Raw genomic sequence first — 25,307 nt, forward strand, 5'->3', positions numbered from 1 at the left:
AACAGGTAAAATAAAAGAATGTGTCTCACGCAAATGTTCAGTTAAATGGATGCTTGTAGTGGGTCACACTGACTATACCTCTCTGGGAGAATAAAACGGATGTTTGCTTCCTGTCGCGCATGGATGAGGGATACCGGGCACCGGTGGTGGGCTCAAAATGAGTGTATTTTTCCCCTGGTGGTCATTCATTTTCCCATCAGCCCCTTCACCAGGAGATCCAGCTCTGGTAACAGACCGTGGTGGCTGGAGGAGTGTGTATACATTCTCTGTGGCTGTCCTGAAAGTTTAAAGACACAGAAGCTTCAAAATACAGAACTGATACCAAAATGTAACAACCTTCGAGAACAGTGTAATTAGAAAGTATCACTTTTCTGGCAAAATCAGCGATCTTGCCATCCTAATCTGTATTTGACATGCCGTGTGTTTGCTTCTAATCACTTGGCTGACTGTTGGATCCAGAGTTGTTGCCACGGGCTGTCATCTACATCTGTGTACACACTCTGGTATCAGCCTGCCTGTGCTTTGGCAGCTATGAGCCATTTCTTATATCAACATGGAAATGAGGGAGATTTGGAGTGATATTTGTCTGAGTATTTCTGGAGTTCGATGCTCCTGAATGTCCTTAGAAAACCCAAACAGGAGATAACCAGCATAAGATGTGAAGATGTAGAGCAGAATATTGAAGGAAAGTTATGGACGATATGTGGTGTGTTTATTCACAAACCCTGTGGGTGCTGTGGCGACAGTGTGACACCCGTCTCCATAAAGCTCTGCTTCAGGCTCCTTAGAGCCCTGACTGGACTGAGTCTGGTTGCGGTTTTTACGGAAACCAAAGATTGCGAGCATGTTTCTCCTCTTCTTCCTCCTCAGAGAGTGAGCTTTGTGCAGAGACGACAGCTGACTGAAAGAGGTGAGAGAGGTTGAGTGTCACACACACAGTCGGCTCTAGAACAATCCTCGTGCCTGGTAATGAGTCATCAATGTTAGGAAGACGCTTTTATTCATCACAGACATCCATGTCCTGTGTTTGCCTGCTCTGCTTCTACAAGCTGAATGTTGCTACGCTACATCTCTTGGAACACAATGATTTATCCAAAGTGCACTTTTTAATATTATATTAAAAATGTCATCATAATAAAAGCACAGACTTAACCTAATCATCTGCAGACTGGAAGGGAGTAACATTATTCTGATAAGCTGCAGCCAGTGTTTCTCAATTCAGCCTCACTAATATCCTGCATCTGTATTATAAAGGATCATACTGACAGTTCTGCATGTTCTAGCAGCTCATTAATTCCAAACCACAGATATTTTATAATGCCACTGACCAAAACATTCATTTTCAAAGCAGACTGATTACAAGTTTTATGGAATAACCAGCTACTAATGACCCAGGCCTCTTTTGATCAACAACATGTAGTTACCAACAGACCAGTCATGTGCTCTCACCCAGAAAGCTCCAAAACACCAGCTCCAGCTCCAATAATCATCAAATAGTAACAAATTTATATTTTAATTGATGATGGACGGCACATTCAGTTGCCTCTGAATGTACAAGCAGCCAGCAGGACGTGGTAAAGAACCTCGCCATGAGACCAGTTCAAAGGCGGACAACACACTGGTCAGGGGACCACAGCCTTCTCGAAATATAAAAGATTAGATCATAAACATAACCCAATTAAAATAAGGCCTCAGTAAAGCTGTGTGAACTGTCAGAACTCCACAGGGTCCTAACAACAGGGAAGAAAAAACTCATTCATTTATATCAACTGCAATACAATATTTGTATGATTTTGTCTCTTCAAGTTAGTGCACAATGTGTGTAAAGGGGTGGGGTGTGTATGTAGTAAATTTTCAAAAAGAGGTGCAATATATGAAAAAATAAAAACTTGCTGGAAAGTAAGGACTCAATCTAAAAACCTATAATATGATATGATCTGAAAACTGAAGTAATTCAAAATGAATGCAACATAAATAAAATCTGAATGGTTGAGGAAGTTCTCTGGTAAAAAGAGATCCACAGCATATACCGTTTTTTAAACAATAAGGCAATAACATAACCTGTCAGGAAGGACTCTTTTGGTGTAGAACTCTGGCAGTCCATCATCAAGAGGGCTTATTCCTCCATTTTCATTGCAGTTCTGTAGACACACGTGCGAAACGCTTTTTAGAAAGATCAGTTTAGTGGCTTTCATTTGTAAATATTCCATAGGCAATAAAACAAATTGATGCTACTGCTTCACTGAGATGACATAATTCAACTGTAGCCAGCCACTTTGTATAGATTACCTCTGACAAAGATAGGACTCACTCACTGGCAGTAGGCACAACCATTAAGAAATGAGACCATTATAGATAGATAAATAGATGGATGGATAGATAGATAGATAGATAGATAGATAGATAGATAGATAGATGCAGTTTTGAATGAAAGTATATATATGATGAATACTGCACAAAGTTCATCTTATTGTACATGGTACTATGTGTCAAAAAGGTATTGAACCTCAGCGGGGATGTGCCCTCCCTTGTGCCTCCGCGGAGGCCTTGGCCGAACTCGCGTCACATGATGGAGAGGCAGACCCTGTGTAGGCAGCTCTGACAGGCCCTCCCAGGATGCTGAGCGGGACAACGGCGACGAGTATGATGGCACAGAGGGAGGTGGAGAGGAGCTGGAGTCATCGCCCAGACCTGATAATGGAAAAGAGCAAAGAAAGGATTAAAGAGGATGTGAGGGGCACGAAACTGAGAAGGCACAGTCAAGAAGACAAGTTGGGGGAATTAAAGTGAGGCATCATTTCCACTTCAAAGTCATCCAATTTAAAACAATCGACGACCGCTCTCAGATATACTGACTCAGACTTGGCTCAGGCCAGATTAAAACAGCCATTAACAGACTTCTCAGATGGAGAGATGGGAAAGGGAAAAAAGACTTGACAGAAAACACTCTAATGGAGCCCTGAAAGAGACAAGATGGGGTCAGAGCTAGACAGCCTAGAGTGGAGAGGGGAGGATAAGAGGATATATAGCCGTACTTACTCAGCCTCGTGGAGACAGGTCGTATTCGTCTTGTTCTTGAGCTGTGCTTCTTAATGGCTATTGTGTCCTGGGAGAAAAAAAATAATGGTGAGATGCTGAGGGATAAGTAAGTGGTGTAAGAAGCACAACATGAACAAGTAAACATGCCAAGAGGTTCATATAATGCAAGCCCTCCTTTAGGCCAAACCGGGCTTTTGTATGTTTTATGTACAGAGCATCAAATTCACACTGGATCATTAAAAGGTAAATAAATAAAAGTGTGCTCTGCTGCCAATAAATAAAGTTTGATTTTTAGCACTTTTCATATTTGAACAAAAGTAGATCTAATTATTGGAGAAGCTAAGGTAAAGATTGTAAAAAATATTTTGGGCAGAAGGAAAAACCATGTCATCTTGCCAGCTGACATTTTGCTAGCAGGCTTGGCTCTATGGACGGCAGTGCCAATCTGTTAGTAAATCAACCACTGGTCCAATATCTCAACAACTACTGAACCAACTGCCATTAAATATCATAAAGTCTGGTTCTCATTGTAGCTAAAGAAATTTACACGCCGTTGTCTCCAATAATATGCTCAAGACAGTCCGTAAGTCCATGCATTTGTTGTTTGCTTGTTTGTCTGTGCAAATGTGTGAGTCCAAGATATAGGACTCATTGTCAGATCATTGTATAACGTTACTCAAAGACAATTGCATGTGTGCACATGCTAGGCTTTATGGTGTGGGAATTCTAAACAGTTTGAAATGTAGACTGTCAATAATGGGCTTTATTCAAGCCAATCAGCAAAAAGCTTCTAAACGCCAACACACAGCTGAATTGACAATGCACCACCAATCCAGGTTTTGTTTAAACATTGCCAGTGTAGGTGTTCAGACCTTTCAAACTGTGACCTTTAACTGTAGTCGTCCTGTCAAGAAAGTAATGTCATGTCATGTGATGTTTCAAATGCCCAGAGGAAAATCCATCAGTTCTGCACGTTTCACAGAAACGGTGCTTTTGGTTAGTAAAGGTGCTCAGCTTTATTTATATGCTAAACACAGGAGAGTGATCTAATTTAAGTAACATATTCGTGATGGCATCTATCATCATTAATAGAATAGAATAGACATCTATCTAAATTTATATCTTTCGTGTCCGGACTAGTAGTTACTAAAAGACAAAAGCAAGTGAAAAGTACAACAAAACATCTGAACTGCAACTGTCAATGAAACCGACCTTGAGTGCAAACCATAAGCATTTTGTTGTGCTGTGTTTCAGCAGATTCAATGTGAAATAAAATAACTGATGCAAAGTCTCAGCTTTAATTTGAGCAGGTGTGTTAGTATAGAAAGAGGTTTGTTTAAGGGTGTGTTCACACATGTGGCTCGTTTGTTTTGTTCTGAATCAGGAGGCTAATAAAAAGATCCATTGTTGCATTTTTCTTTTGGGTCGTTTGTGTTCACAGAGTCACAGTCTCAAGCTCCAAAGTTGTAAACACATGTCATGTGCGAACCAACCTTTCTCTCATTGGTCAGAAATCTTCCTCGGAAGTAGGAAGAGTTTACCCGGGAATCCATTCAGACCATTTCAGAAGGTGGCAGAAATGCACCGTATATTGTTTGCCAACCGCCAAATAAATAATAATAATACTCATAAGAGGAAGTTGTATACCTGGGAAAAACAAACATGGGGCATCAGCAGCGTGTGTGGCTAACTTAGTTTGCTTGGTTGTGTTTCTCTGGCTAATGTACCAGTGTTTGCTGAACGAGCAAAACAGGAAAAACTTTCACAGCAACCGGGACAACAGACTCCAACAGAGGGGGCAGTAATACATCCGGATGGTAACCGTCAACCAAAAATACATGAAGAAGAAATAGAAGAAAGTTTTTTTTTTAATTTTTCGTTTTGAATTGTTAGCCAGAGAAACACAACCAAACAAACAAAGTTAGCCACACACGCTGCTGATGCTCTATGTTTCCCAGGTAAACAACTTCTTATTCTTATTTATTTGGCGTTTGGTGCATTACCGCCACCTTCTGAAATGGTCTGAATGGATTCCCGGGCAAACTCTTCCTCCTCTCTGAGCAATGACAGAAAAGTTGACATTTGGAGCTTGGGACTGTTTCTCTATGAACACAAACATTTCAAAAATAAAATGCAACAATGTACCTCTTAAGCCCCCTGATTCAGAACAAAGCAAACGAGGCACAGGTGTGAATACACCCTAAGATAGAGCCCTTTTAAAACGGAGTGCACCATATTGCAAAGATTCAAAAAGAGCACTGTTTCTTGGCAGCTGTCTTTGTCAACATGATTTCCTCCATAAAAGAGCTCAAAAATGGCTCAGGGTTGATAGTGATTTGAGAATTCCGTGTTATATTGAGGTGGACCTGTCAATATGAGAAGTAAAAACATGATGCTGGTTCTTTTATGGCTTGGGCATGTGAAACTGGCACACTGACATTTATTGACGATTTCTGGCAGAAGCAGCAGGATGAATGCAAAGGTACAACGATCCTAACCATACAGTCAATGCAACCATCGAGGTTGCATATCTTCGATTGGCTGAATCGATCACCTGATCTCAGTCCAAATGAGCAGCACTCCTCTGCTGAAGGCCACACTGTAAGCAGAGGCCCCGCAACAAGGGAGTGTTGAACATGGTTGTAGTGAAGACTTACGAGGGCATCAACAAAGTGTCTTTCTTTATATCTATGTCTATTGATCAGAAAAGATATTCCACAAAATAGTATATATATAGTATATATATATATATATATATATATATATATTCTTGCTGAACTCCTACCTAACTTGACAAAAAAAGTTTGTTGATAAGCTGTTATCTGAATGGTGTGTCAAATTGAAAAACAACAAACCGAAAGATGAAAATAATAGTATCATTAGACTCAGACCCAGACCCAACACACACATCTATATTTCCACACTCACTATGCTGGTGCCAAGCTCCTCATCTGTAATGTCCAGTGAGTCTCTGTGTCTGTTGAACCTCCAGCCTGTCCCGTCTTCACAGGCCCCCTCCCACCGCTTAAGGTGAGACATCTGCTGCGTCTGAAACAGACAGCACTCTTAAAACCTTCTGACAAGCACTTTTTCTTTTTATTTATAACTTACACCCACAGTAACTTTTACAATAAGTGCTTTGTAGTTACGAGGGTCTTATGGGTGGTGTAGAGCTCCTGCAGGATTTGGTCCACAATGGAGTTGGTGAGATAGGAAACCACTGACAGCTTCACTTCTCTGCAGAAGATTACATTAGAGAAAAAGGAGAGACAGACGGGAAGTGGTTTGGTAAAAGTGAGAGCAAATCAATATCGTACTTATCAAATTCAGACCCTGCAACCCTTTACGGCTGCTCAAGCCTTTCCTTCTTCAAATCTACTCTCTTACTCTAAGGCTCGGTGAATGTCCTGCGCTGCTCTTTCCATCAGGGCAGTGCGAATGGCAGAGCGAGGGATGGACACACGCTCAGAGACAGACGAGAGCGGTGGACTCAATCTCTCTGCCGCCGAAGAGGATAAAGGGCAGAGCTCACGGCAGAGAGACACCATTGAATCGACAATCACCTGCAATTGAAGCCACGGATCAGTAACTCATTCTGTTAGAAATCACGGGGCAAGACGAAGCTTCTATATCTACCTGAAGCTCTTTGTCTGCAGCTTTGGCAAGTTCGCCAGCCAGAGAGTCCAGTCTCTGTCGTACAGGCCCATCAACAGACAGCACATGAGCCAGCTCACACAGTGAAGGGTAGAGCTTGGAGCACCAGAGAGAAAGGATTTATTCAAATTCAGTGTGGCAGTAACGCAAATACTACGCTCATACATTTCACATCACTCACAGCGCGGGAGTTCCTGGCCTCTTTCAGCACTTGTTTAGCAGCTTGAATCTCCTCCATCTCTCCGGCGCCTCTTAATATAGATACCTGCTGCTGGACACGCACACAGAGGCGCTCCATCACCTTGGAAACAGACAGGTGTGGCAGTGTTATAAGTGTAAACACACATAAAATTATCATAAATGTAAGCAGACACAGATGAGCGCTACCTGTTCAGCTGTGCTTGTGACCAGGCCCTGGTGCAGCCGCAGAGCCTGTCTCTGGGAGAACCGCTGGGTCTGGTTGTTTCTCACCAGAGCGCGCTGGATCTGTGCAGCAGAGAGTCATGAATATAAACAGGCCACAAAAACCCGAGGAGGGCAGACAGAAAAGATGAGGTGATGATGCAACAGGCAGACTGATGCAGAAGAGGAAACAAGGTGCAATGATGCAGAGGAACAGGATACAAAGAAGTGCATCATTTTAAATCTTACATTCCTGGGCCCAATTTCCCAAGAGCATCTAAAGGTTAAGATGATAGCAGACTCTATCTCAAGATGTGCCTCCCAAACATTTAGTAAAGCACACAGAAGAAGAAAAGAACAAATACCTGCTTCCCACTAGGGTCCAGAATTGCATATTTTGTTCTGTTTGTGTTCATTTATTTTCATCCTGACCACTGCTGTTCCATGATAGCTAATATATAACAATATCGAATTGAATTTAAACTCAAGTAAAACACAATAAATTAGGTAAACCAATTGAACAATTATACATTTTGGACCAAATTCTCCATGTGAGTATATATATTATTTTATTTTATTTATTTATTTGCAGCAGGAAAAAAGTAAAGAATCTTTACATAAAGCCTAATGTGGTAATCTCCTCCTGGGGAAAAGCTGTTTTCTTAATGATGTTTTCAGTTTCCATATGTTCTCTTTTCTTTTTATTTACGGTGCGTACTGTTGTTCAGTATAAATTTGTACTTAAGAGCATCTGCCTCAAGCAGCAGCTAAATATATCAAAGTTTGCTTTCCTAAACCTGCTGTCACCCAATAACAAGAGTAATAAAGCCCAGCAAGCTGACTGTTTACATTAAGCTTACTTTTCATACTGAGCGATTATAGAACATTGCTATTGTGTTGTGGTCAACACATGTTCAAACTCTTAACTCCTTATGATGTTTCCCAGAAGAAAATCATGACTAAAATAACGTTAGCACATAGATGTAAAATGAGACATCTTAGCCTTAAAAAGTTTTCTGGAAATGCACTTGGTCACGCAAGACACATTAAATATGATCTTTTGCAAACAAGAGAGATCTTTTCAAATCTCTTAGATTTGATTCAGTATGTTGTTTAATGGGAGGATTTTTCTTTCTCTCTGTGACAGAGGCTCTGTTGCCAACCTTGGTCAACGCCTGCTCTGTCCTCTCAGGGGCGCTGCGGTAAGCCTGGCTGATGTCGCTCAGGGGAAGAGGCATGTACTGCAAGGTGAAATTACTGAGAGATGGAAGAGAAGAAGAGTGCAGAGGAAGGGTCAAGTTACGGAAGGAGACTGTAAGTAGAAAATTAAGTGGGTTACAGATTCAGGGGTTAGTTAAGGTTAATATCCCCACTGGACAGAGCTCATCCCAAAATATCCCTCTCATGCCATGAAATGAGTAATACTTTGATCTTTGCAACCATGTCATCCTAAGCCTAAAGGTAAGTCTGGACTATTTAAGATAACAAAGTGGAAAACTAACAATTTGCTTGGCTCATGTTGCAAATTTCAACGTGGTTAAAATCAGTACAAGTGTTGCAGCAAATCTATAAGGCATCATCTTATCTATTGAGTAGGTTCTATACACAAAATACATGCTAATGTTTTCATGCTCTTACTGTTCTAGTGCTCGGGCCACGTCAAGAAATCCTGCTGCGGAGGTGTTGTTGCGATCCCATGTCACACTCCTGCAGGGCAAAGTTGTGAGCTGCACTGAATACAAGTCTCCATATAGAGCACAACTTACAGTATAGTGGAGAAAAGCACAGAGATAGCCACTCTCTTGAAATTCTTTCCTTCACCTGAGTGTGGTGTTGATCTGCAGGGCTTTGCTCAGCATCTTGGCGCCGATGTCATCCATATTATTGCCGCTCAGGTCCACTTTTCTCAAGCAGGTGTTACTGCCCAGGGCATTGACCAGCACAGTGCCCCGAGAGCGCAGACGTGAGTCCGTCAGGGACAGAGACTGTAGGACCTGGAGATGACAGGAATGTGTTGAAGCACATGTGTTTGTTGGGGGTCATTTAGATAGAAATTATAATGAGGGAAAAAAAAACAGAAAATGGAGTAGTGGAAAGAGAAGAGTGGAAAGCTAAGAGGATGAAGAGTAGTTGTGACATTAACTGCAGAACAATGTGACTGCTCACCAAGTTGACTTTACATGCTGTATGTTTGAATGATTTATAGTATGTGTGTAGTGATATAGACACTTTGCCCACAAGGTACCAAAGAAACAGTAATAATTGATGATACAGTGACACAACAGTGAAACATAATAAAAAAATAATGCGTCTAGGAATCCAGAATAAGTGTAGAATTTGTTTAACCTCATTTATTGTTTCTTAATTTACTCAGCAGAATATTACATTTTTCTATTTGGATGACTTGTTATGGAGCTAAACCAGTGCAATCAAACTCTTAAATTCACATCTTTCCTTATGTTATTATGAGTGTGGACTTGTCTGTTATCACTCACACATTCCTCCTCCTGTATGAGTTGAACCAGCTTCTGCAGGACTTCATCCAGAAGCCTGCAGACATAAACCAGGGGAAACAAACATAGAGACGAAGCTGGATGAGCTGGCATGAGTAATTTCCTGCTGCTAGCGAGCAGTCTGCCTGAGGAACGGCAGCCACTTATGAAAACGGAACTAAAATCCTAGGCACGTATATTCAAGCTGGCACATGCAGCGCACATGTGCTTATATTCATATACACACAAATAACTGCAGTAGAGCGTGGCATAAAGCACCAGCAGCACCTGTTCTTGATGCTGAAATTCTTGCCCAGATGAAGGTGTTTCAGGGACGGGTGTCTGGAGAGGGCTGGCAGCACTGTGAGCAAGTCCGCATCAAGACCTGTCAACACAATCACACAGCACATATACAGAGCTCAACATGACTTGATCCATTAACAGCACACTCAAACCTCGCCTGCCTCAGGGTCATGCTGCAACCACTGTACCATTGTCTGAGATATCCAGGGTGGCGATAGAGGAGACTCTAGGGAAGAGTTCCTGAATCACAGCAGCTCCTGGAGATCTTAGCTGGAGAGAGAGACAGAGAAAGCAAAATTTGCACAAACATGAATCAGAGGCATTTTAGGTTCAGTCTGTAGGGAATTGTTCTATTTTTCCAGAGTGAGACAATTTTATGAATGCCTTTTTTGTGTCTTTGCAAGCAGGCTGAACATTTGTTGAACAGTGAGGTTGGCTTTGCTTGTGATCTGCAACTGGTAGCGAAAATATTTAGATTACCATTTATAGAGAATGTAAATATATAGATAGTGTATCCTAAAAGATCTGTTTTCATCATCAAAGCTGTGGGTGATGTTAACAGGAACAGAGTGGTGTTCATTTATAACTTCATCATTGTGTAAAAACACGGGGCAGTTGTGCATCATCTGTCCTGAGAGGAAGATTACAGCTGCATTTATAATCTGTTGGTGGTGCAACAAGTTAATGTGTCTATTGTGTTACCTATTTACACACCTCCTAGTTACAGAACAAACGCTGTCATTCATTTGCAGCCATGTTTCTGACCACTCGATAAATGTCAGTCCAGAATTCACTCTCTTTTGGCTCCTAGGGGACATATCAGACTCTCACTAAATGCTCCACTGCTGTATGTTAGCTTGAGGGTTGCTGACTGTCAGCTGTTTGATGCTGAGCAGCTAGTATACTGTGTGTTTTTTTTTTTTTCTTTTCCATCTGCCTTCCACAATATGTCGGGGGGGGGGGGGGGGGCGGTATATGTGTGAGTGTGTGTGGGGTCTAAACAGGAGAGTAACCATCATTACCAATGTAATTACAAGAAAACACAAACCCAGAACGAAATAAACAAAAAGATAAACCAACTTACTCTCTTAAATTTTACACAAGCTGAATAAATCGGCAATACTAAATGTATAACATGGAGGCCTGCAATTTCCATGTAGCTTAATTATTAAGCTTAACAAGGCTCTAGAGCCATAACTGATATGAGCGTAAGTAACCACCAAATAACAAAACAGGCAATCAGGGACTAACTTAAAACACAATATCCCCATAACTTAAACATAATCACATAATAGTCTCTATATCAGCTAAATAACAGTCCACTTTCTGTCATGTGCATTCATGCAAAAGAAAGAGTTTCCCTGGTTAAAGTCCTTTCACAGTGGCTGGATGCAGAGACTGCATGATGAGCCAGTGTGTAGAAGTTGCTATTGTAATTAATTGGCTGTTAATGAGCACACTGGCCAGTCCTTTTCTAAAACCTGAAAACAGCTGACAAGGCTGAAAACAAGACTGACCAATACTAACCTGAAGCCTAAACAATTAACTGAAAAATGCGGAACCAAAACCTAGAGTGAACGAGGCACTACAGAGCTCAGTGATGCACACAAATTTAATGCACACGTTGAGACATAAAAAAGCATCAACTAACAATTCCTCCCATTCTGAAAAAAAAAAAAATATATATATATACATTTAACTTAATTTAGATTCTGGTGTAGATGTAGAGATGAGTTCCTACCTCACAGCTACTGATGTCCAGATAAAGGTCATTGATATGTGGATTGGAGGTTAACCCTGTTAGGAGAGCCCTGTAGAGATCAGAAGAAGAGACATGACTAACAGAGAACACTCGGAGTGGGAAGCAATGTAGGGCTGACAGACTCAGCTGAGCATATCCACATACATAAACTCTTCATTCATTGTAGAGGAGTTTGGATAAAAGGGAACAGATGTGGAAGGAAGATAAGAGGCGACGTGGTGAGTACCTCAGAACATCAGGGGGCAGCTTCATAGAGGCCAGGCTGACATGAGTGAGGCTGAAGGCTGAGCTGAAGAACTGACGGAACAACGGCAGCGTGTCCTTCACTTTTCTACAACATGAAAAAAAAAGCAAGATAATAAAGAGAGAAGTAAAAGTGCTGAGAGAACAGAGGGAGCGAGATGGGGATGACACTGGCCACACTGAAGAGATGAAGTCACATTGTTGACATACTGGGTAAATGTGAGTGCAGTTCTGAGCACAGAGAGCCAACACTGAATGAAAAACAGAGTGAATATTGCTTTGGTGTAAGAGGAGAGCGAGTGGGGTCAAATGATAGATAGCTCCGCTTAAATATTCATGAGTCTTATCTATGCAGACAGCACTGAGAGTTCTGGTTTTAAACGGCAGTAGGCACACCCACAGAGAGGAAACACAATGTTGCAGTGATTCCCACAAAGCTCATTTCTGATTTCCCATTAAGCAGGGGATGAAGATAATGAGGAAAAAATACAGAACGGATGAGGTATTTCAGATAAAACAAAGATGATATCTTCCCAGATTCGGATTTACAGAAGCTTTTATTGTTTAGGTAATCTTAAAGATATGACTAACCTGTGGGAGAAGGAATTTTTGGAAAGATTGAGAAAGGAGAGATCAGCGCAACACCCCCTCAGAAGAGCCCCAAATAGCTGCATGACACACAGGGTGGAAACAGTTAATCTGGGCTGAGGATTGTACAGACAGAAATGCGTTTCTTTTTTAACATTGAACATAAACATTCAATCATTTCATTAAATACTTACTGAATCCACAGAGCAATCTGTGCCTGAAAGATCCAAATGGACCAGGCAGTTGGGCTGAGACAAAAAGAGATACAAATTCTGCAAACAGACAAAGAGAGGGAGCTCTTTTTAGGCTGGAAAACTGTGGAATAGTGGAAAGGCGCATGTTTTTGTTTGATGGGTTGTGTTTTCTGACCGAGGCATCCTCCCCCGAGAGGACCCCCGGGTTCTTGCTCAGGTCCAGGTGCAGGAGGGAGTTAGAGTACTCATCGCTGGAGCACAGAGCCTGAGAGAGAGACACCACTCCTGTGAGAGAGGGAGAAAGGGAAGGTGAGGTGCAGATGGATAAAAGGAATAAGAGAAAGGGGGGGGCAGAAGAATGGAGGGAAAGTTCTTCAATATTAAAAGACAGCGAACACTCTCAAAACATTTTGGGTCCTTACATTATTCATACATATCTGCAGCAGCAGTTACCGGTGGATGTAATGGGAAGCGGTGCATAGTATCTGCCTGCTTCAATGTAATATTTAAATTCTCCAGTGGGTACACTGTAAGATGAGAGACGAGCAGGAGGCATGCTGCCTGCTGGGCAGCACAGGACACCAAACAAAGCTCTACAGGGGAGAATTATAGGTATTACTGTACAGTAAGTGTGTGCTTTACTACAGTACGATCTAAGCCTAACCGTGGGTGCTGCTAAATCAGCTGCAGCTTTGTAAAAACAGTTGTGCATTTAATTAAGGCGTTTCCACTTGATTTGGGTGAGTTACTGTCTCACACTGTAGGATGTCCTGCAAAATGCTTTCTGTCAGTGGACTGAAAATAGGGAAAGCAGAGAGGGAAATAAAGAGGGAAAGGTCCAAACCTTTGGAGGTGAGTGACGTCTTGGAGAGGTTGAGCAGACGTAGCCCCTTGCTGAGCCGACACACCTGCTGGATTAAGTTGGACACACCTACAGCATGTATTCAAAAAAACAGAGTTAGAAAATAAGTCATTAGAATTAGTATTTAGATCAAAGAAGTGGTTTATAAACCATAGATACAAATTAAGTTTAAAAATGAACCACTCCTTCAAAACTAAACATTTCTGTTGGCTTGTTGGGATATTATTGGCTTCAAAAATGGATGATTCTTTTGTGGTACATACAAACAAGACAAAACCAGATCTGTTCTTGGCCATTTTTAGATATTTCTGAGATGAGTAGATTTTTTGTAGAGCCACCAACAAGCAGTAATTGTGTGCAAGGGCCAGAACAAATCATGCACTTAGGCTGGCAATGATAAGATTCTCTCTCCATATTGTAAAGCAGGCTTTAATAAAAGGACACATTTTGTCATTGAAGCAGAAAAGCTTTGCTAATGTACTGTAGCTATACACACAGCCACATGTTGATATTTGATGGCCTCTTCTTGATTTCCTGGTGAAACCCTGAACCTATTTTGAGTAATGCCTCACCTTCCCCTGACCTTTCTTTGTGTTCTTTTTTCTTATTCTACTTTGTCTTTCCATTTGATCCTAAAAACCTGGACCAATAATGCATCAGAAATCTTGCATGAACAATTCCAGTTTAATCAATAGACCCAGTAAGGTAAGGGTAAATTCAGAACTGAGAGCTAGGACCTGAGTGGACCTGATCCTCAAGATGAAAACAGCTACAGTAAATTGGACAATCAAAGAGGCATTTATGTTTCATTGTACCTTGGTTGTCCAGTGAGTTGTGGGCCAAGTTGAGTGAATGGATCACGGAGGCAGGATTCTCTGAAAGAGCAGCTGACATCTTCTGTGGGAAGTCTCTGTAAAATGGGTCCACAGTTACACAAGGACTGTCACTATGTCTTTCAAGATCAGTTATTATGCCAAAACACTTTTGTCGACAAACCAATGAATGACTCAGTTTTTAAGAAAAATGTGCTGTCTCCAAATGCCTGCTTTTGTCTGTCTTACCCCAAACTATTCCATTTATTGATATGTATGACATTTGAAAACCTGCCACCAACAAATGTTTGGACCATACTGTGAGTCCATTTTTACAGTAAATAAACCAAATCCAATCATTGTATATATGCTGTACCATGACAGTAGCAGAAATAAGAAATAACCTGGAGACAGTAACAATAGTTCGATCAAAATATAAAACAATTAACAATTAAACTAACAGGCACGCAAAGTTTTGGAACTTAACCCAAGTGCAGCAATGAGTCCAAAGTCTTGGACACAGCAGAGATCGGGATTAATAGCTATAGGCTGACAGGCTAACAAGCTCGGGCTCTACTGTGACTCTGGTACATGAATAAATCTGTAAGTCCCAAAGCTCCAGCAGCTTTTTCGTCATAATGGCTGCAGGTCGATATGTACAGTAAGTGTCGAGAGCAACAAGACCTGTGCAAGAGCTGTACGCTCGGCGAGGTTTTTGTGCTCAGTAATGAGCATGTAGAGTCTTTGTCACATACAGTACCATGCAGAGGTTTTAGATTCTTCTCAGACCACCATCACCTGTCTGATTGATCCCAAATTCACTGTGCAGGACAGCAAGCCCTTGAAGTAACCATTACAGTTCATGAAGAACTATATTCAAATGAAAGAAGAAGCAAGAGTCCTGCAGCAGATGGTCTGACCCCCACAGGGCTCTGATCTCAGCACTGTGGAGTCAGTCTGGGATCACATGAAGAGACAGAAACACTGGAACAGCCTGAATCTACAGAAGACCTGCAGCAGCTTCTCCAAGGTGCTAGGTACTAGGAGAAACTGTGTCTAGGTCAAACCAGAGAGAAGTGCTGCTGTTTAAGGGCAAAGGGGAGTGCTGCAAATACTGATTAGATTTAGGTTTGGTTCCCGTTATTGCACTTTAACTAAAGTCAACTGACAAATGAAAAACTATTCATGCATCCATCCATCCATTATCTATACCCGCTTATTTCTAACCAGGGTCACAGGGATCTGCTGGAGCCTAAAAAACTATTATGATATTTAAATTAAAAGCATAGCCTGTGTATTTTTAGTGCCTAAAACTTGCACTCAAGTAAGTTTGTAAGATTATTCAAAGTGCTTTCATTTATACACCTGGCAGATATTTTGGTAACATAAGAGATGAGCAGGTGTGAGAAGGTTAAAGCTGCTGTCAGCTCAAAATCTGTGCTTCTCCTAGAGGCACTGTGCACCAGGAGAAATTTGATTCATGTCAAAATATCAGTAAAAACGATTAGTTTGTTTTTTCCCAGCACTATACAGTTCCCATAATGCAACTCAACAGTGTCTTTGATCAAAACCTCCTTGCTTGGTTAATGCCTGTTTCCTTGGAAGTTTAGGCTTTGTACTAAAAAAGAACTGAAGTCTGAAATCCAGAATGAGAAATCCTTGATAACATCACAAGGGTAATTTTTAGTTTCCTGTTCCCTGATTGCACATGTAAAATCAGCAAAACAGACAAAAACTTTAGAAGACTGAAAGGATGAAGAGCAAAGAGAGGTGTTAGAGGAATTAATACTCACGATTTTAACCCAGCGTTCTCCAGAGTGATCTCCTCCAGGCTGGACGATTTGCTGACAGTGTGCAGGACCTGCTCTGTGACCTCTGACCCCTGCAGCAATAAATAAATAAATGCATTTTTTGCCTGTTAATGTTTAACTAACAGAAACAAAGCAAAATAAACAATTTCAGCTTACTATGCGCAGATCTTTGCAGTACAGCTTGGTGAACCAGGTGTTGTATGCCATTGATGCAACAATCACTGCTAAATCCCTGGAAAAGCAAACATGAAGTAAAGGCAGAAGCATATTTGGATGGAACAGTATTCGACCACTCTCTTCCTCACCTGCTCTCCAGGTGGCTGAAGTCCAGCAGGTTGAACTCTCGGTTGTCCTGGGAGTGATAGATGGTGTCCACATCCTAGGAACATCTTAACTGTGAGCATGTCTGCTGCAGCATGTGACACACTCATTTCATGGACACTACAATGCCATATGTAACACTCAGAAGCAATTAACAACACTGGCACATTCCCACAGTTCTTACCCACTGCACTTCCTCCTTGCAGCTGATGCCATTATAGTCGCACAGAGCAGCGTAGGTCTCTGAGAAGCCTCCTGAGAGAGAAGAAATAAACAGTAGAGAGTAAAAAAAAAAAAAAAAAAATCATGAATCTGAGATAATGGGAACAGCTGCTTCCTTCAGCGATAGCGAGAGAGAGACAAGGAAGGAAAATGCTCACAGAAACATTTGTCCAAATTATCAATCTTTTATTCGAGCGACAGCACACTTTAAAAAGAACATCTGGGGGAGCGTTTGTGGAATGTGTGAGCCAACTTCCTCTCAAGTCTGCCAAGTGGCATTCGTGTGCTCCTATCTCTGTGTGTGTGTGTGTGTGTGTGTGTGTGTGTGTGTGTGTGTGTGTGTGTGGCTGCACATGTATGCAAATTCCCGTGTTTGATGATAATGTCTCTTTTACCACAGGCCCTCTGGGTTTCCACTGAAGTCTCTGAGCTGGGTGAGTACTTCCTGCTACCCTCGGAAAGGTCACTGTCTGAATGACAGATGGAAGGGCTGCAAACATAAAAGAAACGCACATACAGTAAGGAATCGTTTCTCTTTTGATAATTGTGCAAAGGTCATTCCTCCTTAAACTTTCTGATTATCAGCTACGGCACAGATATGTGACAATTCTTATTTTGTCTTGTGAGTTGGAGGCACTTACGCAAAAATGGAGTTGTTGAATATTCGAGACAGAGCGAAATTAATATGGCTGACCACATGATTGAGGTGCTCGCGTGACTCAAACCTCAGAGAATAGCTGGACTTGTCGGTGTCAATGACAACCTGCACAGAAAATAGCGTAAGGCACTATGGAAAATAACTGGGGTATGCAGGGGGCTTGAATCTTAGATTTGACTTTTTGGAAAGCCAAGCATATTTATATTGATATTGATACTGATCTTTTCTTTGGTCCCCCCCTTTGACTTAGAGGCAAAACCTTTCTGTGAAGTCACTCTGTTAAATTTCAAAATATAGTACTTACACTTCTTATCTGGTTTATTTCACCATTGAATAAATAAGAGAGGCAAAGCATAAAGAATGTAATCTAAAGTGATTTAAACTTTAGTATATTGATGAAAAAGGAAGTAATGCGAGCATTAAAAGGCTTACTCTAGATGATACCTTAATTTTTTAACTTTGAAGACTAAAAGGAACAAAATGGCTGATATTGTTTACCTTTGATATTGGATATGATATTGTTTAATCACTAATAGATAAGAGTCACATTTCTCTTAACTGGCTTACTGGCTGTACTACCCAGTTAAACACTTGTCTAAAATAATTGCAGCAAATAAATAAATAAATAAGTTGAATAAAATTACACTCCACCTTTTCTGTCCTCCCTCCCGTCCTAATAATTTGCACACGATCCCTAAGTTGTTTATCTCATTGCTCACCATCAACAACAGAAGAGAAAAACTCAATAAGTGGGCACCGAGACAGGTGGCTGTGTCGGTTAAAATGCTTTTTGTCATCTCGTGAATGCCAAGGTAATGTAACCACTTCATTATACAGACACACAATTAGCTTCAACAGAGGATAGGAGTGCATGCAGAGTTCAAAACCAATGTGAAAACTCACTTGGTGTTCAGGGTGGGAATTCAGAGCCCGAATCTCCAAGAAATTGAATGTGGATTCTACCTGTGGTCATACATACAGTCGACAAAGTATAGATTAGCACTGTGAAAGAATAAGCTTCATACTGTACATTAAGTGGAGAGAATGGTGAGAGGTACCTTAGCGGGAACCTTTGGCGCCAGGAAATAGAGACGCCATGTTGTGAGGACCTAAAAAAGGGAATAAAGCAAATTGAATCGAGATTGCAGAAAAGTTCACTGCACAGTCATACACCCTATGGGGAGAAAACAGTCCCAGGGGTTTCCATGGTAATGATGAGGGGGAAATGTGGAGTCCTTTCCATATTCATGTATTGATCCAGCTAAAAGCCCTGTATGTCAGAGACACGCTGTCTAACATTAAAAGATTAACACACTGTGAGGCAGGCTGAGAAATGATGACATGTTGCCATGTTTTAATCAGATTCTCACAAATACAAGATGTAATTTCATTAGCATTACATTACAGTACATCTGCTGTGGGCAAACACAAAAGTGGCTCATATATTTAATCTGAGACATGCAGTGTAGTTTTGGGCTTAATAAGCAATAATGTTCTGGTCACTCACTATCTCCCCAGATCTTTAATATGAGAGCCTAAAGGGAGGAATCACCTATTTTACATTGTAAATTTCTTTCTTTCCAAATAAAGCCACAGAATCTGTTCTAGAGACAGAAACACTGGTCATGCTGGGTCAGGGTCCCAGATTAGTTTTTTGCCATGGTACCACAGCGAATCAGTCCCCTGCAGTCTAAGGTGCGTTGCATCATTTTTAGTGCAATGCAATGTGACTGGCAATATGAAAGCAAACTGAGAGCTTATTTGCGCATCTCCATCTGAAGGAGCACAGGCAGCATTACCACATACATGCTTATTGTCTGCACTGGAAACATTTATGTCATGCAGCTGTTTGAATAAATCCGATTCTGTCCCTGATTGTTCTACATGAGTGAAAATGATTTTGCCAACATGCCTAAAAAAAACCCCCAAAAACAAAAAAAAAAAACAAAAACACTGTCTCTCTCAAGCAAAGCAAACAAATAGCAGTGATTCTTTTTGCTGCTCTCCACCAGCCCCTCAGTTCTGCCCTCTGCTCTTTTTCTTGTCCTCTTCTGCTCCGTCGCTCCCAATCATTTACTCCATTCTCTCTCGATGGCCCCGCTAAAACACTCCCTGAGGACAAAGCACCCCCCATGTGTCTTTCCCCAGTGAAAAGTGGTAATTAAATTACAGCTCTACAACTCCACTGTTGTGTGTCTTGCAGAGAGGAGCTTGACACGGGCCTGTGAGAACAACACACTGACAGCCTCTTACACCCACACAGCAAGTGAGATGTCTGAAATGTGGTCACTCAAAATGTGCATGTGAGATGGAGAGAAGGAAGGAGGGAGAGGAGGATCAGTGTTTCACTTCAAAGACAGCCTGAAGGAACTGACTGAAGAGATCAGACTGTACCACATTACGGTGATGAATCAGGGTTACGGGGGGTAGTTAAGAGAAAGTATGTGGGTAAACAGGAGTAAATCAAGCTGCTGTACCAGAGAGATTTATCAAAGTATTTCACATCAAAAAGAGAACACAGACACACAAATACACACACACCCACATACACACACACACACGTCAGGCTGTGTCTTATAATTACACGAGTGTTGGGACATGACTGATATTTAAACCTTTGGCCTCTGTGAAAAACAATCCAACAGAAGTTTGTGTAACCTGCAGTGACAGAGAAAAACTACTGATCACCATTAACTCTTCATCTTTGACACTGAACTTTCCGTGATCAGAAAGATTAAACTCAAAAACCTTGACTGATTTAGGTTCGGTTTTCTCCCAAAACACTAACTCCAGTCTGTTTTCCTGTCTTTTATGTGCACCCAGCAGGAGCAAAAACTCTAGTTCAGCTTTTAAGAGGAAGCCGTAAATGAGACATGGATTGGAAAAAGATTATTGGAAAGATGTTTCTGGCAGATATACGTATCAAAGTGTCTGAATATCAAAGCTGCACATGCAGAAACTCCCCTCACTGCTCATCCTCACCACATGATGAATCATTAAAGCCTCCATTGAGTGGAACTGCTGCTCTGCCAAGGCGAACAAGCCTGTCTGGCCTGGGATGAAAACTCATTGGCTTATTGGGGATTGCAGGAGTGGCAACAGAGGTTACTAGTCTCTGAAAACTATGGTGACTCTATGTCAGTTGGACTGGGAATTGTACAGTATCAGATCTTGCATATACAGGCATGTGGTTTAGTTGCTGCACATAAAGGAGCACTCAATCAATAAACCTGCTCTGTGTAGGGTGTGTGTTTGTTGCCATTGTGGATGAGCTCCAGCATGCATGATGTGTGTGCACACATGCATGTTCACTGCATTCTGCAAACAAGGGCATTCATCCAGGGTCCAGTCTGGTCGAGTTCTGGTCCATAATGTAAGAGCTTATAGCCCCAGATTTTATCCAGATTGTGTCCAGACTGAGTTTTGTCCCACATTCTATGATGAAAGCATCCCAGAATCAAAGGCTGTGAGCTGCCCAGCCCCCTGCTGCTTCCACAGTGGGGTTTGCAGACAGGAAGGAATTCACAGCCGCTCCTAGAGACTATCCAATATTCACTCCGCCAAGCCGCCAACAACCAGTTACAGAGGAGGGGCAGCAGTCGTAATGCAGTTAGTAAGTGACCGCAGAAGCAAGATGCTTGCTCTTGCTGTTAAATCATGGAGAGCATCTGCCTCTGCTGTCATGGATATCAACACTGTGGCAGATCCCCATTAGCACACTGCAGTGGAAGTTAACATCAAAGACCCTGTACATACATGATGCATGCACTTGACTGCTTATGCATCAGGACTAAAGGTCTTCTCCTACATCAGCAACGTAATATTAGTGTAAAACAGCCCAACCCCCTCAGGAGAAACTTACCAGTATTCTGTCCTCTGTTTTGCCATTTTTGGTGTCGAGCTTAATGGCACGAACCAGTTTGATAGATGATTTATCAATAATCTTCCTGATGCTTTCTGTGAGTGACATGGAGATATATTAGGTCATTAAAATACACACACACACACACACACACACACACACGAGGCACTCATTTGTCTTTATCAGTCCTTAAAATGACCAAACCAGTGTTTTCACACTTCATAGCACTTAATAAAAAATAAAAAACATTATTGCTGACAATTTTTTAAAGCGCACTGCTGTCTTTTAGTTTTTTTAATAGGTTTTCTTTCTTTCCCAGCAGTCAAGGGTTTTACTCATTTCAGTGCAGAATAAGAAAATGAACTTTCAGAGACTGAGAACTAGAGATAGGTAATCCATCACAGATAAAATCATGTCTGGGTTTATTTTTGTTACGCTACATTATGCTATCATCTGGAGCTAATGCAAATGTGCAGTAAGTCCACACTGATTTAAAAAGTATGCACTGCACTACCACACAATAATAACAACACATCGACAGGCGTAAAATCGGGCATGATGTTTAGTGTGCAGGATCACTGTGTCTGTTAATTGGTTTTCATGTAGTGAAAATAACCTGCAAAGTAGAAAAAAACAATATATGCAAAGTGAAGTAAAGTCCAGTTAAGCAAATTAAAGTACACAAAATTCAAAGTATATGAGGAAAAACATCACAAACCCCTAATAGGCAAAACATGTAAAGCTGAAAACAAACAGCACTGGATTGTTCTCCATGCCAGACCAGCCTTCAGGATCAAGTGTACCTGCATTTGTTTGGATTCATTACAGACTGACTCAGAAATATAACACTATGTTCTCTCTGAGTTCACTCCAAGGCTAGTACAAAGCTGCTGTACCTTGTAATATCATCAGAACCATCACAATATGTTTCTGTGTCATTTCTACCTCACATAAGCAACATGACACATCCAAGCAAACAGCATCTCTGTCAGTGCTGCGACCCCTGTCTTAAATATGGCACGCAACCTGCCTGCCATGCCAGACAAACCATCTTACTCACAGGGTGAGAACATGCAGCACCTACACACAGAGAGCGAATCACACAGTCACTGGCAGGAATGACATGATTCAGCCTCTCCATTACTGTGTCTGTGGCACCGCATCCCAACTGACGAGCTTGTGTGCAAATCGATTCGAAAGCAGGACGTGATATTTGGCACTGGAGCTGATACAGTCACCAGAGAGTAGAGCAAGTTTTTCCCTGTGTGGAGAAGTGTTTTTCCATATATTTCCAGGTGACCAGGAGGTTCTGTGAGGCAAAGGTGTAGCAGTAGAATATAGCAAGACAAATTTACTTAAGTACTGTTACTACACATGCAATTTATTTGAGTATTTCTACTTCATGTTACGTCATACTTTCACGACATCAAATTTCAGAGAGAAATATTGTGCTGTTACTCAAATCCATTATCAGCCATGCTGTAATTGTTATAAACTATGTTAAAGTAGTTGAAAGTAACATTATCTTAACTCATAACATCAAAATATAATAGAACTATGTCAGCTACATTTGTGCATTGTACAATTTTGACATAGTACATTTTGCTGGTAATACTTTTGTATTTTAACTTAAGTAAATTTACATGTACATGTAACGGAGTATTCTTACAATGTAGTGCCAATACTTTTAATAATGTAAGGGAACTGAATACTTTGTAGTAGTATGAGAATTGGGCGTTCCTTCCAAGCTCCAAAACATACAGTTAATAGATGATATATATATATGATAAACACTGATAGAAAAATGCAGAGCCAGTAATCTTAGCCTGTCCAGATGTGATCTCATGTCACATTCAGATGACCTTGTACAGGCCAGCAGGCCAAGGGGGCCGTGGTGGCCCAGGTGCCCCTCCTGTCAGTCCCTGCAGGCAGGGCAGGAGGCGGAGCGGCTGCCTGGCAGGTGACTGAATGAAGAGGCAGGGATTCCACTGGATTCATCATCACAGTGCGCCTAATAGACCCATTAGGAGTAATTAACACAGCAGCAGAGTCCCTGCTACTCTGAGCATGTGTGCAGTGTGTGTGCGTGCACTCCTGCACGATCTTCAATACAAAGCTGTGCTGTGACTTTGACATGTGTAAGCTGTTGCTGTTTTTACGGGGGAAAAAAGCTAAATATTTATGCGTTCTGTCGCGCTGCTGGCCTTGTTTGGTCCGTGCATTTGTGTTGGCAGGATACATCTGTCTTTACATCAGTGCACCCATCGCTCCACTTTCGCACGCGCGCGCAGTTGCACGTGCACGCGTGCAGTGACTGTACCACTGGTTAGGCTGCAGAAAAAAACAAAGATAAAACAGCCAATGGTTTAAAGAGGAGGAATTGTGGTGGGAAATAGGTGTGTTGGTAAAAACGTGCAGGGAACAAAACGCTGCCAGACCCACGAGTACACACCATTATTTCCACAACGCCCCTTTTCCTCTCTGGCCTAAGGCTGAGGTTTTTATTACTTGATCCTCCCCGAGGGGCACCTTAAACGGAATGTATATTTCCCTGCACTTTAAATAATTCATCTGCACATTAACTCATTCACACGTACTGACGAGGGGGGGGGGGGGGAAGCCGCCCCGGATCGCCCCAGGACAAAACATAAAGCTGCAGCTCATGACAATCATCATCCAATGCGTCTGTTCGGTCGCAGCCTCAGCCAGACGCGCGAAGGAAAAGCATCCCGAGCCTGAACGCACACGCGCCGGTGACACCCGCGGTTCCAGCCCCAAACCAGAGCAAAATAAGGCAAGCGGCAGCCTGTACCCACCTGTGATATCCTTGCTCACACTGATGAAACCAGAGGCAGTGATCTCTTTAGAAGCCATGTCTGTTCTTCTATCCTATCGCCACTCCTCCTGCTCCTGTTCTCCTCCACCTCCTCCCCACCGGCTCCCCCCTCTCTTTCTCAGAAACGGACAGAAAGGATGGTCTCTCTCCCAGGCATTCCAGCAGAGCATCCGATGCCCGACCCGCTTCCTGGAAGAAACCCTGTGGATGCTGGGAGGCTGGATGTGGGTGGTGGGGGGTGTAGGGAGGGACAGAGAGGTGGAGGGAGGGATGAGGAGGTAGGAGGAGGCAGGGATCGCTGAGGGATAATGAGGCAGCTGTAGTTAACCTGAGTGAGCACAGGGCACGTTCAAGTTTGAATTTCACAGAAAATACAAGTGTGACTGTAAAAGTTAATGAGCTGCAACGAAAACCAAGCTGCACCAACAACACTGTTCTACTTCACCGTTTTACCACTTCAGATTATGACGAGCAGTAGGTACGTGCTTCTGGGGCTTGTGCTGCTCATTGTCGAAAACCAATAAAAACCCAAATAAAACCTAACACCGAGCATGCTCACAGTGATGTTTACCATGTACAAACCCGAGGAACTACACACTGAATAATTTTTTTATTCTCTGCACGTAAAAACATACATTTTTGTTTGCATATGTGGTTGATGCAGGTATTTTCCACACAAAATGTTCATATTTAGTGTTAAATAACTATTTTCTACTCAAAATGAGGTTGTGTGCAATATGGGGAGACCCTTGATGGATGTAACACTTGTCTCTGCAGCTATAACAATAGCAGTGTATTCATATTAGAGGCACAAGGTATGATATGTCTACTGCAACTCTCATTGTCCCAGTCTCTCCAGCTATATCACAAAGCTCCTTAACCGAAGTCACACTGAATGAATTCCTTTGTTACAATCTGACCAGCTACTGAGGTAAATTGTACCACAGCCAGGGAAAAAGTTGTAAGTGAAGTGAGTGAAGGATTAAAAGTTGGGATTACACCAACAATTATGCATAAATGATCTTACTGTGAATACACATCAACACTTCACCAGAAATACATAACAGCCAATTCCTGTTACATCTAACCCCCCTGTCAGATGCTACCTCAGTAAGTCTACCCCGTGGAGTAAGTTCAAAATGCAAATCTGCTGCCTCAGTCAAATAAGCAGTCAACATATCCTCTTGCTGCTCAGTGAAGACATCGACTGGTGTGACAGCCCACACACAGCAGCTGTCTTCATCCT

At 41.9% G+C, this 25,307-nt stretch overlaps 1 protein-coding gene across 1 annotated transcript in view; it reads right to left on the bottom strand.

The window, feature by feature from the left end:
* The window catches only part of LOC113129211 (capping protein, Arp2/3 and myosin-I linker protein 3-like), a 28,283-nt gene extending 4,184 nt beyond the window's left edge, over nt 1-24,099 (bottom strand). The window contains exons 1-34 of the mRNA XM_026305078.1: nt 24,042-24,099; nt 21,226-21,320; nt 18,422-18,472; nt 18,267-18,326; nt 17,347-17,468; nt 17,101-17,195; nt 16,668-16,738; nt 16,468-16,541; nt 16,319-16,394; nt 16,145-16,233; nt 14,355-14,449; nt 13,522-13,608; nt 12,853-12,962; nt 12,678-12,755; nt 12,487-12,563; nt 11,879-11,983; nt 11,632-11,701; nt 10,079-10,160; nt 9,876-9,972; nt 9,591-9,645; nt 8,917-9,089; nt 8,734-8,802; nt 8,259-8,352; nt 7,081-7,179; nt 6,875-6,994; nt 6,676-6,789; nt 6,427-6,602; nt 6,189-6,276; nt 5,968-6,087; nt 3,040-3,106; nt 2,507-2,691; nt 2,062-2,141; nt 725-901; nt 79-277 (exon numbers count right to left, since the gene is read on the bottom strand). Coding sequence (XP_026160863.1) covers nt 79-277; nt 725-901; nt 2,062-2,141; nt 2,507-2,691; nt 3,040-3,106; nt 5,968-6,087; nt 6,189-6,276; nt 6,427-6,602; nt 6,676-6,789; nt 6,875-6,994; nt 7,081-7,179; nt 8,259-8,352; nt 8,734-8,802; nt 8,917-9,089; nt 9,591-9,645; nt 9,876-9,972; nt 10,079-10,160; nt 11,632-11,701; nt 11,879-11,983; nt 12,487-12,563; nt 12,678-12,755; nt 12,853-12,962; nt 13,522-13,608; nt 14,355-14,449; nt 16,145-16,233; nt 16,319-16,394; nt 16,468-16,541; nt 16,668-16,738; nt 17,101-17,195; nt 17,347-17,468; nt 18,267-18,326; nt 18,422-18,472; nt 21,226-21,320; nt 24,042-24,099 — 3,408 coding nt within the window. The remainder of the gene's footprint in view (nt 1-78; nt 278-724; nt 902-2,061; nt 2,142-2,506; nt 2,692-3,039; nt 3,107-5,967; nt 6,088-6,188; nt 6,277-6,426; nt 6,603-6,675; nt 6,790-6,874; nt 6,995-7,080; nt 7,180-8,258; nt 8,353-8,733; nt 8,803-8,916; nt 9,090-9,590; nt 9,646-9,875; nt 9,973-10,078; nt 10,161-11,631; nt 11,702-11,878; nt 11,984-12,486; nt 12,564-12,677; nt 12,756-12,852; nt 12,963-13,521; nt 13,609-14,354; nt 14,450-16,144; nt 16,234-16,318; nt 16,395-16,467; nt 16,542-16,667; nt 16,739-17,100; nt 17,196-17,346; nt 17,469-18,266; nt 18,327-18,421; nt 18,473-21,225; nt 21,321-24,041) is intronic.
* Between the last annotated feature and the right edge of the window lie 1,208 nt (nt 24,100-25,307).

This window comes from Mastacembelus armatus, chromosome 4, assembly GCF_900324485.2.
Source record: "Mastacembelus armatus chromosome 4, fMasArm1.2, whole genome shotgun sequence".
NCBI lineage: Eukaryota > Metazoa > Chordata > Actinopteri > Synbranchiformes > Mastacembelidae > Mastacembelus > Mastacembelus armatus.